We start from the raw sequence: 18,619 nt of genomic DNA, 5'->3' as shown, positions 1-18,619 counted from the left end.
TGAAGCGGAACCACAATTGCTCTTCACCAATTTTGTGGTACCATCTCATTTCCAGGGATCTATTGAACAGGTCTTTGAGCAGACCTGCCAGGATATCTCTGAGTTCCTGTAATATCCTGAGATGTACCTCATCAGGCCTTGTCCACTTTCAGTTTTTCTAGCTCTTCCCATATATTCTCTTTTGTAAAAATAGTTGTGTCTACTTCATTCCCATCTACGGTCTTGTCAACCAGCAATGGTCCTTCCCCAGGATCTTCTTTAGTGAACACAGAACTGAAGTATTTGTTTAATATTTCTGCCATTTCTTTATCTGTCTCTACACTTTGCTTCTCATGTTTCAATTTCACTGTACTACTTCAGAACTTCCTTCATTTTCATATATATCTGAAAAATGTTTTGTCACCTCTCTTTACCTCTTTGGAAATCCTGTGTTACACTTGACCTTTTGCTTTCCTGATTTCTTTCTTTGTCTCCCTCAGTTCCACCAGGTATTCTTCCCTGGGTTCCTCTATTTGGGATCCTTTATACTTCCTGAATGCTGTTCTTTTTGCCTTTATTTTTTCAGCTACCTCCTGTGAGAACCAAATTGATTTAATTTTTCCTTGTATTTTTGTTTACTTTTCTAATATATAGCTATGTTGCCTTTGTAACAGCTCCTTTTAATTTGGTCCACTGTTTTTCATCTCACCCATTTTCTTTCAGTCTTCTAGTTCTTCCCCCAGGTACATCTCCATTTTGACCAAGTCCGTATTTTTGAAATTCAAGACTTGGGTCTTCATGTGACTTCTCAGTATCTTATTTGCAATATCAAACCATACCATCTGATGATCACTGGTGCTCAGGTTGACACCTATCCAGACCTTAGAGACATTAACCCCATTAATGAGCACTAGCTCAAGTTTCACACTCTTCCTTGTGGGTTCCATTACCATATGTTTGAGCAGAGCTCCTTAAAGGCCATCCACTCTCTCTCTCTCTACTTCTTACAGATTCTGCAGAAGGGATACTCGAATCCACATCCTGCAAATTAAGTGGCATCCCAATTTTATTGGCCACCATCTGCCATTCTTGTCCTGTAGTTTAAATGCCTGATGATGCTTGATGATGTATGACCAGAATTTCTCACTTAGGATAATCTTTCTAAGACAAGACAAGACAAGACAAGACATGCAATATAAAATGTAAAGAAAAGGCCAAATACAAAACCATTACACAGATAATAATAAAACAATACTATTAATAAGAATTAAAGCAAGGATAAGAATAGATTTTATAATAAAAACAGTTAAAAGAAAACTTAAACAACCAGGTTTTACACAACTTTCAGAAACCCAAGTAGTCCCCTATAGAGATAACATCAGAAGGCAAATAATTCAAGGCACCAGAGCTTAAGTAGGAAATCTTTTCTTACTGTTTTCCACAAGTCTAAGCTCCTTTATTGAGGGAACCTATAGCAAGATCTCCTGTATGAAATGGAGGATACATTTAAGGATCTACTGGATTAATCACTCTTTCAAATACTGAGGACCCTGATTCTTACAGGCATAAAAACCAATGACAAAATCTTATACTGGATGCTAAATATAACAAGAAGCCAATATAAAGAGTTCAGACCTGATATAATATGATCATGTAATCACATATTCAAAAGGATGTATACTACTCTATTTCATGAAGATTCAGAGGCCTGCGTATAGCACATTAAAATAGTATAAACCATTGTTATGTTTGCTGGCTCGCAGGGGTGCAAGACAATGCACTCACCCAGACTCCCCAACCAGATTCATACTGCTGCTCCACTCTGCGGTCAAACGCTGCAACTCCCTCTTCCTCCCAACATGCTTAAATGCATATGGGCCTCAGCCCCATTTAAAGGGTCCATCGCAGGAAAAGAGACCTATTTAAGGGGCTTCAGCAACTGGTTGACTACAGCAAATAGAGTGAGATGCTGCATTCCTGCCTCTTTGCTTTTATTCCTGTATGATCCTGCCTTGTCTCTCAAGCCCTGCCTATCTCATCTCTCCTATCCCTGCATGTCCTTGGACTGACTCTCGGATTGATCTCAGCCTGGACCTTGACCCCTCTTCTCCTGCTGCCTACCTCTGACCAAAGCCTGGACCAAAACCGCTCTCACCTGCTACCTGCCTCTGATCTCTGCCAGAGCCATGATCATCCCTGTATGCCACCTGTCTCTGACCCTAGCCATGATTGGGACTTCCCACCATACTACAATTCATGAGACTCACCCCCAAGTCCTGCTGGTCCCTGGAACCCTAGGGCTCAACCTAAGGGGAAAGGGGCTGATAAAAGTGAAGACCTAGACCAGTCTCGCCCCATCCTAGTCTCATCAACTGTTGGGGAGGACCTACAGGGCCTTCCCTGTAGGTTGCATCAACCTCCCCACAGCAAAAATGGACCACAATCCTTACAGCCACTTGAAATTAGTGTGAACAACTATTGCCAGATTTTCATCAGGAGAGGTTGGAGCATAAATTTATAGATCATGTGAAGTTGAGAAAAACAGGTTTGGGCAACATTTGAGATATGGCTCTGAAAATTAACTTGGAATCTAAAGTAACTTCCAAAATCTGTGATTCTGATTTCAGCAGCATCTCAGAAACCTCTTTAGAACAGAGAAATGAATATGTTATGCTTGCCGGCCACAGAGCCCCATGACCGGTTTTGCTTACTCGTTGCTATCCTGCTGCAGCAGGAGCAATCCGGGCTACCTAGCGGCGGCAGGGATGCTCCTGAGGCAAGCCTCTTTGTCCCGGTACTTCACACATTTCCCCTGTCTCATCGGTGGCAGGGATGCCACAATCTCCTCCTGCCTGGGACTTCCCATAGGTGCACGCGCCCCTTCAGATTCTTAAAGGGCCTGTGGTGGGGAAACACCACTGACCCTCCTTGATGACATCAACCCATCAGCCTTATATAAGGCTGCACCCTGCTGCTAGGCTACACCTTAGCAGCAGGTCTCCTTACCCCTGGTAAGCTGCGAGTTGCATTACTATAGTTCCTGCCTTTCTGTGTTCCTCGCCTTCCTCCTTGCTTTGTTGGACCACCTTGGCTTGACCCCAAACCAAATTCAGACCATGACATACGACACCTGCATCGACCCTTTGCCTGGAATCTGACCACAAGATACGCCACCTGCCTCAACCCCTGGCTTGAACCTGAACATGAGATACGCCGCCTACCTAGACCCTGGCCTGGAATCCAACCATGAGTTACATTGCCTGCATCCATCTTCACAGAGACCCCATGTAATTCCAGCAGGCCCTGGCACCCGAGGGCTCAACCCAAAGGGTATGTGGGCTGGTATTGGTGAAGATCCAGAGGGGCCTCTGCCTATCTCCAGCCTCGTCTACCGATGGTGGGGGCCTGTTGGGCTCCTCCCCACAGGTAGCATCAACTTCCCCTTGGTCCAAGGGTCTACCTACTGAACAGGTTGCCAAGGCCATGGACTCAGCTGAGGTGTCAGCACTTCAGGCTATTCCTGAATTTGCCTACAAGATTCAAGAGCAACAGTGATTCCTAGAGTCTCTGGTGACTTCCATTGAATGCCTCAAACAGGATGCTATGGCTAACCAGGCTGTATCTTTTCTTCTGGCAGCGACTTGTGCAACCCCGGAGATGCTTCCATGTCCATCAGTACCCTTACCAGCACCCCCGCGGTATGGCAGAAATCCTAAGCTGTGTCAAAGCTTCATAAATCAGTGCTTTATGAATTTTCTCTCCAGCTGGCTCTTTTTCCAGATGACCTCACCAAGGTCATATTTATCCTCTCTTGCCTTAAAGGCAAGGCCCTGGTTTGGGCTTCGCCATTGTGGGAACATTCTGACCCACTCTTGGTGGAAGGACTGTTTATGCCCAATTTCTTTGGAAGGGCTTTCAGCCTGCATCAGGGATGAATTAGCAGCTTACAATCTCCTGGAGTCCTTAGAGGACCTCATCGATCTAGCTGGAAGGATTGGCCGTCACCTACAGGACTGTGCTCGGGAGTTCCAGAACCCCCGCAAATCCACTACTACTAGGCCTCATTCTCCCAGCCCAGTTACCACCGTGGGGCCTCCCTCTGCCAATCTAACCAAGGAACCTATGCAATTACGCCGTGGCCGTCTCATTTCTGAGAAGTGCCTACATAGACATTGGGCCTGCCTTTGTCTGTATTGCGGCGCGGCAGGCCATCGACTCTCAAAGTGCCCCATCCATCCGAGATTTCATTGGACCTCCTTGACTTGACCCCGGCCAGGAATCTGACCATGAGATATGCCACCTGCCTCAACCTTTTGCCTGGAATCCAACCATGAGATATGCTCCATTCCTTGACTCCTGGCCAGGAATCTCAGCACGAGTTATGTCACCTGCCTCCATCTTCACAGAGTAAATCCAGCTGGCCCTGGCACTCGAGGCTTAACCCAAGGGGTACATGGGCTGGTATTGGTGAAGGTCCAGAGGGGTCTCTGCCTGCTTCAAGCCTTGCCTACTAATGGTGGGGACCTGTGGAGCTCCTCCCCTCAGGTAGTATCAACTCCCCCTCAGTCCAAGGGACCACCTACTCAACAGAATAGAAGCCTTTTTTTAATCCAGAGTTTTTCTGTCTTTTGGCGATTCATTTAAATGTATTTATTCCTAGCTAATTAAAGACCTACCTGTAATTTAATTTCTACATTGATTGTAAATATGATGATCCTATTTCACAATAAAGCTACATATCATGAGCATACCAATTTTTTAAGCCAGATTATCTAATTATTTTTTCCAAAGGCTGTGAATAAATAATAAATAAGGTGGGGGAGAGGGGAGATCCCTGGGGGTTGTCAAATTTAACTCCCATGGTGAAGAAGTGTCCCCCACCTTCACTCACAAAGAATGCAATATTGCTTTCTGTGCTGTAAGCTTTGTTTGGTTATGTTTATCTTAATAAAATTTAAATAACAAAAACAAGAGCTTCCCATGGGTGCTAGAATCTGGCCTTGACATCAGGTGGCATTGATGGTAGCCCAGGACTGGGACCTCGTAGGAGTCTACAAGACTAGGCAGCCAGCAGCATGCCAAAGGTACCCCTTATCTCGTTTTTGATCTGGCTGTCTTTCCCTATAGAATGAGTAAGAAGAGGAAGAGGAAGATTGTGTCTCCCACTACCATATCAACTCCAGTGAGTGGTCCTCATGTTAGTCACTTTCCTCAACTAACTGTTCATTTGGATACTAGAATTAGTAACAATTCTATAGATGCCACTCTAAGTTCTGGAGCCCTTACTCCTCCTCCACCTCCATCAGTGACCTCTGCCAGTAGAGACACCTGACTCCAGATATTACCTCCCGGGAATTTGGAGATTATTCCACTTTGGGACTCAAGTTTTACTACCGTTGGTAACACTCCTCAGAAGACTGAAGCAACTGATTTGCATTCAGTAACTGAGGATTCTGTTGAGGGCAGCTTTATCCCTCAATTGGTCTGAGGATGGCTTTCCTGAACCTAGTGGATCACATTGAAAGATATTTGGAAGGTGGTTTCCCATATTGAACATTCTTTAGTACCAATAGTAGGGCATTGTGTTCTTTGTCTGCTAATACTACTGCAAAATTGACTGATTTGGACACTAAAATTAGGGAACTGGCAAGAAATTAGATATCTGTCTCTGAAACAGTTAACACATTACAGTCATCTTTGGTAACTAATTTTAAAGTTTGTTTAATGATTCATAGTAAATTAGAGATGTTGGAAAATATTTTCTGGGTAAATAAATGCATTTATTGAATTTTCCAAAATGTCATTTGCTATCACCTGAGAAATTATTTAAGAAATACACAAAGGAAAATGTACAGATTCTCCCTGAGAAGGTTGTATGTTTATCTAAATGCTATTATGTTCTTGTGATCAAAAAGGAAGTTAGACAGGAAGGTAGCACTGACCATTTAACATCTTTTCACAGTACAATATTTACCACTTTTCTTCAGGATTCGTTGGAAAATATTTCAACAAGGGCAAATCTGATAGTTACTTTTGTGAGTGAACAAGATAAAGAGCTGGTTCTTAGACAATACTTTAAAAATAAAACTACTGTATTTCTTTTTTAGGGAGGGGCACAAAGGGCCTCATTTTCCAGAGGGATCGCACGTGATAAGGGACATTTCGCATGGAGGGAACAGGCAGCCCGCGCCGGGCTCGGCGCGCGCAAGTTGCACAAATGTGCACCCCCTTGCGCGCGCTGACCCTGGATTTTATAAGATACGCGTGGCTACGCGCGTATCTTATAAAATCCAGCGTACTTTTGTTCGCGCCTGGTGCGCGAACAAACGTACGCGCTTGCGCAAATTTATAAAATCTACCCCACACTGATTAGCCTAATTTTTTTGTTACACTACTTACATGCCGCTCATAGCAGAAGTAAAGTTACATGGTAGGCAACCCTGGTGAATGCTTCTGTGTGTAACTACTTATGCGCTGACTTCATGGTGCAGTCCCAGCCCACCCATGTCCTGCCGATGGCCTGCTCCTTTTTAGAAAAAATATTTTTATGCACATACCAGGAGATACATGCATTGTGAGTCTGAGTCACATGAGTATTTCCCAGTTTTGCTGCACACAAGCCTTTGAAAATCGACCATATTGCATTTAGAGACATTTAAAGTGGATAAAACTGATTTATGAGGGGGATGATTAATGTTTGGGGTAGTTATACAGTATATTAATAGGCCTAGGATTCTTTATTTTACCCAATTATTGTTTCTTTTTCTTGTCTATTTCTTTCATTTAAGCTTCTTTAGACAAGGACTTGTATTTGATGTACATTTTTTAATTTTCTTTTTTAATTATTGTTTTTTCCTTTTAAAATTATTGGATATACACATATTTCCTGATTTGGTTTTGCATGAATCATATAGAAAATACAATAAAAAAACAAACCAAAATTGAAGAAAATCAGAACAGAGTGCCTGTGATATTGAAGACCTTCAAACAATGTAAGAAAAAGACAGAGTCCATATTATCAAAGGCAGTCGATAGGTCCAAGAAGATCTCCACTAAAATTGTCCCTTTATCAAGGCTTTCCCTCACCTACCAAAGCCAGAGGAGAAGTCTCTACTAAAGTTTGGAAGCTGGAATGGAATAAATCCAGACACTATTGCTTTTCTAAAATAGTAGTCTGCTGAGCACCCAGCAGCACACTCAATTAACTTACTTGAGAAAGATATATTGAACACTGGATAATAATTCTCTACCTGTAATAGATTAATTTTATTTTTCAGCAGTGGCCGAAACACAGTTTCTTTGAATTTCTCAGGGACAATTCCCATCCACAATGATGACTTTATAATACATCCATCTCTATCTATCATAATTTAGGATTCCATTTACTAGCAATAAATTCGCAATTATAATTTGTTTTTCTATTATAATACTTGTATGGAGATTCCTAGTCAGCTCTTCAAAAGGCTCTCTAGCTTCCAGTCTGCCTCTGGGTGCTACTTGACAGTCTAATTCTTCTTTCCTCTCCTAGCCTTTGTCCTTGAAGTTAGGTTAGCTGTCTGGCTCAAGTGTGGCTCCACTTTCTACAACCAATAAAATAAAGTTTCAGCATCAAAAGATAGTGACTCTAGACTGTCTTGAGATGCCACTTTTACTTGGCTAACAACGTCTGTTGTGAACATTTGTTGGATAGTTATTCCATCTCCCTATAAGTCTTCCTAGGCTTCTGACTTCAGGTTGCATTCAAGATGATACTCCAGGATACAGTTTCCTTCTTCCCCCTCCCTTGACGTTCTCAATATTTTTTTGTTTTCACTTTCTGCAATATGGTTCCTATAGTGAGGGGCAGGGGCTAGTCTCTGTGCTCCTCCTAGGAGTATATTTATTTCTATTCCTTTTTCTTTTCTTGCCTAAATTTGTCTCACTTTTGTCCTTGGGACTGTTCTCTGGTTTAATTTGTGACAATTCCCACCTTGTCTCTCTGTTTTATTCATGGGGAACACAGACCTCCATTAAAAACTCCTAACTTAGCAATTAAACTGTAGCAGCAACAATTTAAAATTCCAATACTGAATAGAAGTGTCACATCCATCTATATAAGAACACAAGAACTGCCGTGCTGAGTCAGACAAAGGGTCCATCAAGCCCAGCATCTTGTCTTCTACAGTGATCAATCTGGATCTCTAGGAAATTCCAACCATAAATTCCCCCCATAATTTACAGAAATCACCAGTTGGAATAAGATGATTCCATGAGAGACAAGAAGGCTTCATTATGAGGTTCAGTTAAAAAAAAGTAGGTCATGCAAGTGTGGGGTAGGTGTTCATATAGGGCATGAAGTCATGTTGATTCTTAATATAGAAATGTATTTTTTTAATACTATTGGTTTTTTTTTAATGCTACTTTATTTTTAAATATATTTTTAAAAGAATGCCTTTTCTTTTGCAGAAGAAATATCTACTTTATAGTTTATAAAACAACATTTCTTAGAATATAAAGTTATATGGAACTATATATACACGATTGTACTTATCTACTTATCACACCTGATCCCAACAATTCTCTATTCCAATTATCTAGCTGATTCTTAGTTACTTGTAAAGACAGACAAAAAATAAAACAATAGAAATAAATCTTCAAACCTATCTACACAGCTAGGAAATCAAGTTGGCTATTATTTTGTTTTAAAATAGTCAGTCCTTAATTTCTAGTCTCTGTGCTTTTTTCATTCTAGATTATCGGGGGGGAGGGGGGAATGTAACTTTTCCCAGATATAATGGGGTGATGTCATCAGTTTTTTTTTTTAGATAAAATGCATTGTACATAGTATCACTGATATCATTTTCATCAAATATAGCTTTCCGAATAAAAGCAAAGAAAAGAGGCAAGAGGTAACAGGACAAGTAAAGTGATTCCATAGTATAAAACTGCTGTTAATAAAAGAAAAAAAAAATGCTGCTTTAACTTGGAACACAATGTTTTGCTCTAGCTACACGTATGTTTCTCCCAGTGCATACATAACATGTAGTCATTACAACACAACTCATCTTTACAAACCTGATTACCAATTTCTTACTTTAAAAACTTCAGCATCAGACGAGTGGTGTACCAAAAATTTGGGGATTAAAAATGCATTATATTGGTCACTTTCTGAGTTTGTTGAGCTTCCAAAATAATGCCCCTGTACACACCAATTACTCATCTTACAGGCAAAACTATCTCCTTTACCTCCAAGACATGATACATGCTGCTTGTCTTTTAAAACTTATTGCCAGTGCTTTCACACTGTATGTGTTGACTTCTCAGGAAAATCTGATAGCAGCTTCATTCCACTTCATTACAGTTTACCGAAAGTAGATATCTACTGTAGTAAAGAATATTCTACAGTAGATGGGGATCTTAGCTGATTCTAAAATACTTTATATTAGCTTGCTTAGTCTTCTCTTTTTATATTTAACTCTATTTGCCTTCTGTTGCCATCTTTCCTGGAACTTAGGGATCATAATTATCTTTTGTTTATTACTGTTATCTTAAAACTATGCATATTATCCTGTGTACCATTTTCCTGATATGAGAATTTTAAAAAAAGATATTTGTGATTAGGCTATGTTAAACTGCAGAAAAAGCACAAAAGAAAGTTGATGAGCATGTCCCTATATAGCTGTCTTCTCCATTCAGTTTCATAAAGTAATCAAGGGATATTCTGAGGCTCTCAAAAGCACCATCAAGCCTAACAGAGTGCAATAAAGACCCTGCCTCCAAAGTGTCTGCAAGGAGGGGGCTGAGAGGGGCAATCATTAAAGCCTGTGGGAATGAAAAATGGAGCACAAAGATTTAGATGATAAAAATGCTTCCAGAAATCTGAATAGAAACTTGATGATAATCTACCAACTTTTTGTTATGCAAGAGGCAGAGAAACCCATAATTGTGATTTCAATCTGTCAGCTCTCTTTCAACAACAACACCAACAAAAAAACAGACATCTTGATGAGATTCTCTGCTGACAAGAATCTGCTGTCAAGAATGCTTACACGAAAAACAAAACATAAGCGCATTCAAATAGCTAGAATTAAACAATCAGAACTACTCAAACAGCTAAAGCACATCTGTGATTTTTGTTTCTTTCTGTCATTCTCTAGTGTTTCTTCTAACTGCACAGCTCTACCTCTTTATTTAAATTACATGAAGTATTTGGCAAATGTGAGAAGCTGTGTGTTTCAAATGAATACAATATGCCATTTTACATGATATAATCACTGGGCAGACTGGACAAACCAATTACTCTTTTTCTACCATCATTAAAATAGCTATGTTGTTAATCTGTACCATGCAAAAGATTTCCAGTGGGGCTATTGCTGAGATGTTTATTCAGTAATCTATTTATCTTCATATGTATCGCCATAGTAAAATAACTAATAAATTTCATTAATCCATGTTGTGGTTTATATCTCATGGTACATGGCCTGACTAAAATCAGGAGGAATATTTTACAAGTTATTTGTGTTCTTTTTTTCTTTTTTTTTTTACATCTTACATAGCTCTGCTAGAGATGGTATTGTAGATGCCATAGCAGTACAAACATTAGATGTGTATTTTATTGAATCTATAACTATGGTAATGTTCATATAAAATTATTGGGAAGGTAAAATAGTTAAAATTGACTGCTAGCATCTAGATTTATTTCATATGCTACAGTTTTAGAGTGGAGTGGAGCTAAGCTTCTCTCTGATGTTACCACACATTTTAAAGGCTACTTTTTTTTACCACTGGCTAGCGCACAATGTGATATGCAAATGACTTCTTGTTAATGATGATTCTTGTTGATTGTGTTGAGAAATTCAAATAAGTGTATGATATATTTCTTTATGAAAACATTTTCCACATTCTCTTTGCTGTATTTGAGGAAGGAGATATAAAATATTGTGCAGCAAAACCAAACATTTCTTTTCAATTTTCATTCTATAAAAGCATCATATTAGCTAGAGATGTTGCAGACAAAATCTTGTCTAATCTGAATCAGAAACTTAGATACACAGTGGTAAGTTTCAGGAATCACAATTGTTAAAGTGGTAGAGCCCCACTGGGATCCCTACAAAGGTTTGGCCTTGTAGAAGGGACATGCACTTAAGAGGAGGAGAGAAGATTGCACCATTTTTGCTTCAACGCCCATACATGAGGCTGCTGACATGGCTGATCCTCCTAGTACAGGGATGGCAAACTCCAGTCCACGAGTGCCACAAACTGGTTAAAAGACAGGAACCAGGGAGTAGGATTAAATGGTCAATTTTCTCAAAAAAGATATAGTTGCGATGGAGAAGGTACAGAGAAGGGCAACCAAAATGATAAATGGGGATGGAACAGCTCCCCTATGAGGAAAGGCTGAAGAGATTAGAGCTGTTCAGCTTGGAGAAGAGACGGCTGAGGGGGGATATGATAGAGGTATTTAAGATCATGAGAGGTCTTGAACAAGTAGATGTGAATCGGTTATTTACACTTTCGGATAATAGAAGGACTAGGGGCAATTCCATGATGTTAGCAAGTAGCACATTTAAGACTAATCGCAGAAAATTCTTTTTCACTCAATGCACAATTAAGCTCTGGAATTTGTTGCCAGATGATGTGGTTAGTGCAGTTAGTGTAGCTGGGTTCAAAAAAGGTTTGTATAAGTTCTTGGAGGAGAAGTCCATTAACTGCTATTAATCAAGTTTACTTAGCTATTAATTGCATTAGTAGCATGGGATCTTCTTGGTGTTTGGGTAATTGCCAGGTTCTTGTGGCCTGGTTTGGCCTCTGTTGGAAACAGGATGCTGGGCTTGATGGACCCTTGGTCTGACCAAGCCTGGCAATTTCTTATGTTCTTAAATAGGCCAGGTTTTCAGGATATAAACAATGAATATGCATGAGAAAAATTTGCATGCACTTCCTCCATTGTATGCAAACCTATTTCATGCATATTTGCTGTAGATATCCTGAAAATCTGGCCTGTTTATGGCACTCAAGGACTAGAGTTCGCCATCCCTGTCCTAGTATAAGGGACCTCTAGTGACATGTGAAGTTCTTGAGTTTCCTTTTGAGGAGGTTTTCTATTCAATTTCTGCTGATTGGTATAAGTAAGGCCCTCATTCTTAGGGTAAGAAGCCCTAAGTAGTAAGGAGGTTTTCAATCTTAAACCCACACCCAGTGAATAAATTATTTTTTTTCAGTATCTTTTCTGAGAGACTTAATTTTATTTTCAGAGGAAGCTTCCTCTCAAACTTCTTCCGGTTGGAATAAGAGAGGAGTTGTTCAGCTGTGATTTCCCTAATCCAGGAGAACAAATTGCTCAATTAGCAAATGATGGCAAACAGATAGAAATCCAAATGGTGCCATAGTCTTGGAGGAAAGAAGAGAAGTGAGTCACCAATCAGGTGCTCATTACTAGAGATGTGAATCGTGTGCCCGATCGTCTTAATGATCGGGTTCAGCTGGAGGGAGAAAAAAATCTGATCGCTGGAGATGTGAATCGGAATCGGTTCCGATTCATATTGTTAATTTTTTTTTTAGTGAGGCCCGACCCTTTAAAATTGACCCCTTACCTTCCCCCACCCCCCCCGAACCCCTCCAAAACTTTTTATGAGTACCTGGTGGTCCAGTGGGGGCGCGGGGACCGATCTCCTGCTCTCGGGTCATCGGCGCCATTTTGACTGCCACTCAAAAATGGCGCCGATGGCCCGATTAAAAAAAAAAAACCCACCTGATCCTTTAAAGATGACCCCTTAACTTCTCCCACCCTCCCGATCCCCCCAAAACATTTTTAAATTACCTGGTGCTCTAGTGGTCTCTAGTGGTGGTCCCGGTAGCGATCTCCCGTTCTCGGGCTGTCGGCTGCCACTCATAAAGATGGTGCCGATGGCCCTTTGCCCTTACATGTGACAGGGTATCCGTGCCATTGGCCGGCCCCTGTCACATGGTAGGAGCACTGGATGGCCGGCGCCATCTTTAAAGATGGCAGCAGCCATCTTTACGATGGCGGCTGCCAGCGCCGGCCAGCCAGTGCTCCTACCATGTGACAGGGGCCGGCCAATGGCACGGATACCCTGTCACATGGTAAGGGCAAAGGACCATCGGCGCCATCTTTATGAGTGGCAGCCGACGGCCCGAGAACGGGAGATCGCTCCCGGGACCACCACTAGAGCACCAGGTAATTTAAAAATGTTTTGGGGGGATCGGGAGGGTGGGAGAAGCTAAGGGGTCATGTTTAAAGGGTCGGATGGGCTTTTTTTTAATCGGGCCATCGGCGCCATTTTTGAGTTGCAGCCAAAATGGTGCCGATGGCCCGAGAGCGGGAGATCAGTCCCCGTGCCCCCACTGGATCACCAGGTACTCGTAAAAAGTTTTGGGGGGGTTCGGGGGGGTGGGGGAAGGTAAGGGTTTAGTTTTATAGGGTCGGGATGGATTTAGGGGTTGTTTAGGTGTGCTGGTTTTCCCGCCCTCCCCCCAAATAACTCCCGTTAGTGGACACTAACGGGAGTAACGATTTTTCACGATAAATCGTGAGAATTTCTATTGTATTGCGCACTGTACCGATTTTTGACGATTTAAAAAATATTGGATGATTTTTTTAAATCATCAAAAAATGATTCACATTCCTACTCATTACACATCTAGTATCAGAGGGAAGAAAAGACATAACAGCAGATAATTCTATGAGGAACTGGATCTTAGGTATTTCAAAGAGATCATTTAAGGGAAAGTAATATCCCTAGTCTAAATTGCCCAGAGAAGCTTCATATTCAGTTAAAGGATAAGGAAGGGAATCGAAGGAATCAACCAAATGATCACAGTTTTACCTAGACACAGAGTTGCAGGCTTACAATTTTAGTACCTAGATAAATATTCTAAGAGACACCAGTGGAAAATGCTAATTTTCATGTTTGAACGATTTCCTCAGTAAAGTAATGCTGGAACACCAGTACTGTGTCTAGCTTCATCACTGGCATTTATTAGTGAACAGATATTTAATGCCTAGAGCCCAGGAAGTGATCCTCCCATGCCTAACAGAAGACCCTGCACCAGAGAAGAGAGATGAAAGATGCTGTGGAACTCTAGATTTAGCCTCAGTGCTAAACGTATACCCTGTTTCTTACTAAAAAGACTTCTAACACAGGGGTTTCATGGTATTTTAGTTCTTTTTCTTCTTATTATTATTACTCGAATATGATTACATGCCTTTCCCTTTACCATCAAGGTGAGTTACAACAAATTACAATACCAATACATATTAGATATACACACAGAAAATAACATAGATGTTTGGTGAAGCCTGAGAGTCGTAAACTTCAGAGTCAAACTGTCAATGTTCATTAATTCTATTTAACTGTTCCTGGATTAATTTGTTTCTTTTCATCAGTCCAGGACCAAAGTAGACATAATTGTTGGCAAGTGCTTACCAACTTGCAGTAGAGAACTTGATGATCATTTATGCATTATTATCAATAGAAAAATTCCTGCAATGTGATTGACCATAAATAATATCGTAGCATAGCGGAATGGGTTATATCCTTTAGCAGTCCTCTTTTGTTATAATAATCATTTTTCTGTCCTGTCCAGCTCCCATTTTCAATCTCTCCCTAAATGCTCCCCATTTGAAATGAAAAAGAGGAACTACCCCATAGTCATTTTAGTTAAAAATAAAACATGCAATGACCTTTGACCTTCCTTTTTTCCCAGCTCTCTTTCACTCTATCATTTGGCCTTAGAAGCATGCTCCCAACCAACAGCACAGTTCAGTTGGCAGATGTTTAATCTAATCTGCGATTGGAGAGGACCCCAGCTTATCCCAACATGGCAGGTGTCAACAGCTGTCAAGAACGCAACACCTCTGCCTTTCAATGCTGTAACAATCAGTGAATGCCATTTTTTATATTCCAAGTTATGCTTACCCTGTTGGAGTCAATTCTTGCCCGGGAAGCATAAAGGGGAGGAGGCATACTAAAGGCCTGAGGGACCAGGTATTCTTCAGCATCCATCATATCTTGCAGGTCCTCCTCATCCAGCAGATTCTGGAAAAATGTGCTGTCATTTGGACTGGGCAACTTCATGCGATCATCACCCTGAATGTGGCAAAAATGGGAAAAAGAAAATTTAAAAAAAAGATAAGATGAAATTCCTACTATGTTCTCTCATCCTAGCTTGATGGTCTCTATAACAGGGTACCATCAAGCTAGGATGAGAGAACATAAAACAAAGTTTTATCTTTGTGAGACTTTCCTCACTCAAAATGATGTCAAATCTTCACCAAGGTGTACTGTGCTGTTTGTACATCTCACTCTACATGTGAAACAGGCCCCTAAACCCTAATCCATCACTAACACCTCATCTCGACCTATGAGGTGGCCCTCCTATAGAGATATAAATAGGTGCACACAGTGAGGCCCTCCCCAGAGGATTTCTCTTTCTCTCTACTCCACTCTACCCCACCCCTCCTCCCCTCTCCCCAAGCCAGAAATGACCAAAATGCAATTCTAAAAATGTATCGCAAATTGAGTTATGGCCATTTCGGACATATCACACAGCTTAATGCCAGGGGAAAGCTGTAGTTATTTCTGGCATTAAAACTGCACGATAGCATGCGTTATGCTATTGCACAGCGCGATATGGCCCCTAATTTAACTAATACCCACCCAAATTCCTCCCCCAATCCCACCCACCTAAAAAATGTTCATTCACGCCACATGATACTATACATTTCGCTTGCGCTGTGGCATTAACGCATGTGTTAATGACATAACGCGTTATCCTGTTAGCCAGATAAATCTTAATAGTGCTACCTAGCTGGATAATTTGGCACAGCACTAATTAGTTGGCAATTTGTCACCAATGCGCATGAATATTTCCAGTGCAAGAAAGCACTTACTTTCTCTGCCTGTTCTATAAACATATGAGTGTATAATTTTGGCACAAAAAAAATATAGCAAGTATGGATAATAACACTGATTTTTATGTAGAGGCAGAGATTTTATAAAGTATGCGCAAATACAGTCTTGAGAATACTTACTTGCAGGCACATTTGAAATCACCATTTTGCTGATACCTCTAAAAGTTCACAGAGTCCGTCTCCAGTTCAATAGATCTAGAACTTCACCCTGAATTCTCACTGGTTCACCTAGGCTTCCCACCCAAAATTAGCAGACAATGAACAAGTCTGATTTCACTTGTGCTAGTCAATTAAAGGTGCATTTTAAAGGCTCAGCATGTGCTAAAACTGGGGATACATGCACTAGTCAGGCTCACCCGTGCCAAGCAGATATTATAAGCCATTGAGATATGCACATAAATGCTGCTGCATGCACAAAGAAAAGGTTTCCAAAAAGGGGTGGGGTTTAGGCGTGGTCTGGGCAGACCATGGTCATTCCAGGGTTTTACCATGAAATTTGTACGTACATACTTAAGCACACTGGCATGTGCTGGGGGCCCCTGCCATGTATCTTTACTTCTGCTATGATTGTGTAAATTTTAAAACAAAAAATACCTAGGCAAGTCAGCAAGGTTTTAAGGGTCAGGGCTAATGGGGAAAAGGAGGCTATTAAACTAGGGGGTTTGGAATTCCTATCACTTAACTGGGAGAACTGGGAATGAACTGAGAAAATGAGACATTACTATTTACCTGATAATTTACTTTTCTTTAGGATAGCAGATGAATCCATAACCAGTGGGTTATGCACCTCTACCAGCAGATGGATATGGAGCAAAGCTGTCATAATAGTATATATACTCCAGCAGTGACATTAGCCTGCCAGTATCCTCTTCAAAAGTCAATTGTTAACAGGCTAGCAAAAAACTTGATCAATAACAGATAAGCATTTCAGTACTCAGCCAATGGGACACACTGAGCTCAGACAAAGAATACATCAACATTAGTCTAGGGACTGTACTAACACTTTCCAGTAACTCTGGAACACAAAGCCATGCAGGAGGACCATAGACCAATCATTCTCCAGCCAAGGATGGGAAGCTGGATTCATCTGACTATCCTCAAGAAAAGGAGATTATCAGGAAAATAGTAATTTCTCATTTTTTAGCATCTAGTTAGATGAATCCAAAATCAGTAAGATGTACCCAAGCTACTCTCGAATAGGGTGGGAAGCTGCCCGCGGTCCAGTCAAAACTGCACATGCAAAGGCTGAGCCCTCTCAGGCCTGAATACTATAACTTCTAACAATTTAGACATGAAAGACAAAATAGAAATTGGTCTATAATTATAAGGAATAGAAGGGTCCAATCCTGATTTCTTTAACAATGGCCTAATAACTGATTGCTTTAGCCTAGCTGGAACAATGCCCTCTAACAAGGAACGATTAATAAGTGTACAGAGGGCAGGGCAATAAGATTTCTAGCGATCTTCGAGGTAGACACACTGCACGTATTTAAAGGTCAGAAGGAAGGGTTTAACTTAGTGATCATCTGAGCAACCTCAAAAGCCACAGTAGAATCAAATTCAGACCATTATTCTGTAGCAAGAGCAGAAGAATTAGAGTGCCAAAGAGGCACAGATTGGAAACTTAATAGCAAATCTTGGACTTTAGATTTCAGATAATCTTTGAAGTCATTACAAGTTAGGATTAAAATCAATTTCATGTATCTGCTTAGAATAAAATTATTTTGTAGAAGCCGCTACCAAATTCTTATATTCAAGCATCTTTTCTTTAAAAGAAGCCAGAAACAGTCCTGATCAAAGTTTACGCCAGGCCTCTTCAGCTCTTCATAATTGGCAACATTTTTCTCTCACTAAAGGAGTAATCCATCTCCTTTCTTCATAATGTAATTTAAATGGGATGACTTCAACAGGGGGAATCTCATCCAAAACCTTAGTTAAAATAGACTCCCAGGTACTAACACCAGTGTCCATATCAGGTGGATGAAAGTCAGACAACTGGGAAACCATCTGCTAATAAGAACATAAGAAATTGCCATGCTGGGTCAGGCCAAGGGTCCATCAAAGCCCAGCATCCTGTTTCCAACAGAGGCCAAACCAGGCCACAAGAACCTGGCAATTATCCAGGCACATGACCTACTGGTTCTGGATTCTTCTGACTAGATGCTAAGAAACCAGCAATAGTATCGGCATGTATCCCTTGCAAAATTTCCCCACTTATATGGTAGCAACAGGATTTGTTCACACATGTGTGCGTCCATTTAAAATAGAGCACACATGTAAGTCCTTCCAAGCTATTTTGCAACATGCGTGCATATACATGCGTATGTTATAAAATGACCATGTCCCTGGGCGTGGGCTGACAAGCGTGCACACATGTGCGATCAAACAATTGTTTAAAAGTTACTGTCCCTGTTGCTGTAAAATTCTAGAAATAAGTTAAATAATTTATAGGTATGTGTCTCATAAAATAGCAACTACCAAGTGTATGTCTTGAGCCCGCCCTGGAAAGAACCTATATCGCTCTCTTTTATGTTCCAGTAAAATGTGCATGAAAACTTAAAATACGTGCATACTTCTGATGTTTAGCATATGCATGAATACATAATACATTCATATATGCTATTTTTCCACAAAGATCCCCTTTGAAAATTTAACACATAAGGTGAATTTTCAGAGATGTGAACGTAAAAAAAATAGCAGATGCACTAGTAAAATAGCAAATATGCG

At 40.7% G+C, this 18,619-nt stretch overlaps 1 protein-coding gene across 4 annotated transcripts in view; it reads right to left on the bottom strand.

Annotated features, from left to right (window-relative positions):
- The window catches only part of ERBB4 (erb-b2 receptor tyrosine kinase 4), a 2,403,189-nt gene that overhangs the window by 76,912 nt on the left and 2,307,658 nt on the right, over positions 1 to 18,619 (bottom strand). For all 4 annotated transcript variants that reach the window (XM_029606129.1, XM_029606130.1, XM_029606131.1 and 1 more), the window contains one exon: positions 14,898 to 15,068. In XM_029606129.1, the coding sequence (XP_029461989.1) occupies positions 14,898 to 15,068 (171 nt within the window). The remainder of the gene's footprint in view (positions 1 to 14,897; positions 15,069 to 18,619) is intronic.

Source organism: Rhinatrema bivittatum, chromosome 6 (assembly GCF_901001135.1).
Source record: "Rhinatrema bivittatum chromosome 6, aRhiBiv1.1, whole genome shotgun sequence".
NCBI lineage: Eukaryota > Metazoa > Chordata > Amphibia > Gymnophiona > Rhinatrematidae > Rhinatrema > Rhinatrema bivittatum.
The sequence above is the reverse complement of the archived record's forward strand: the minus strand, read 5'-3'. Positions and strand labels throughout refer to the sequence as shown.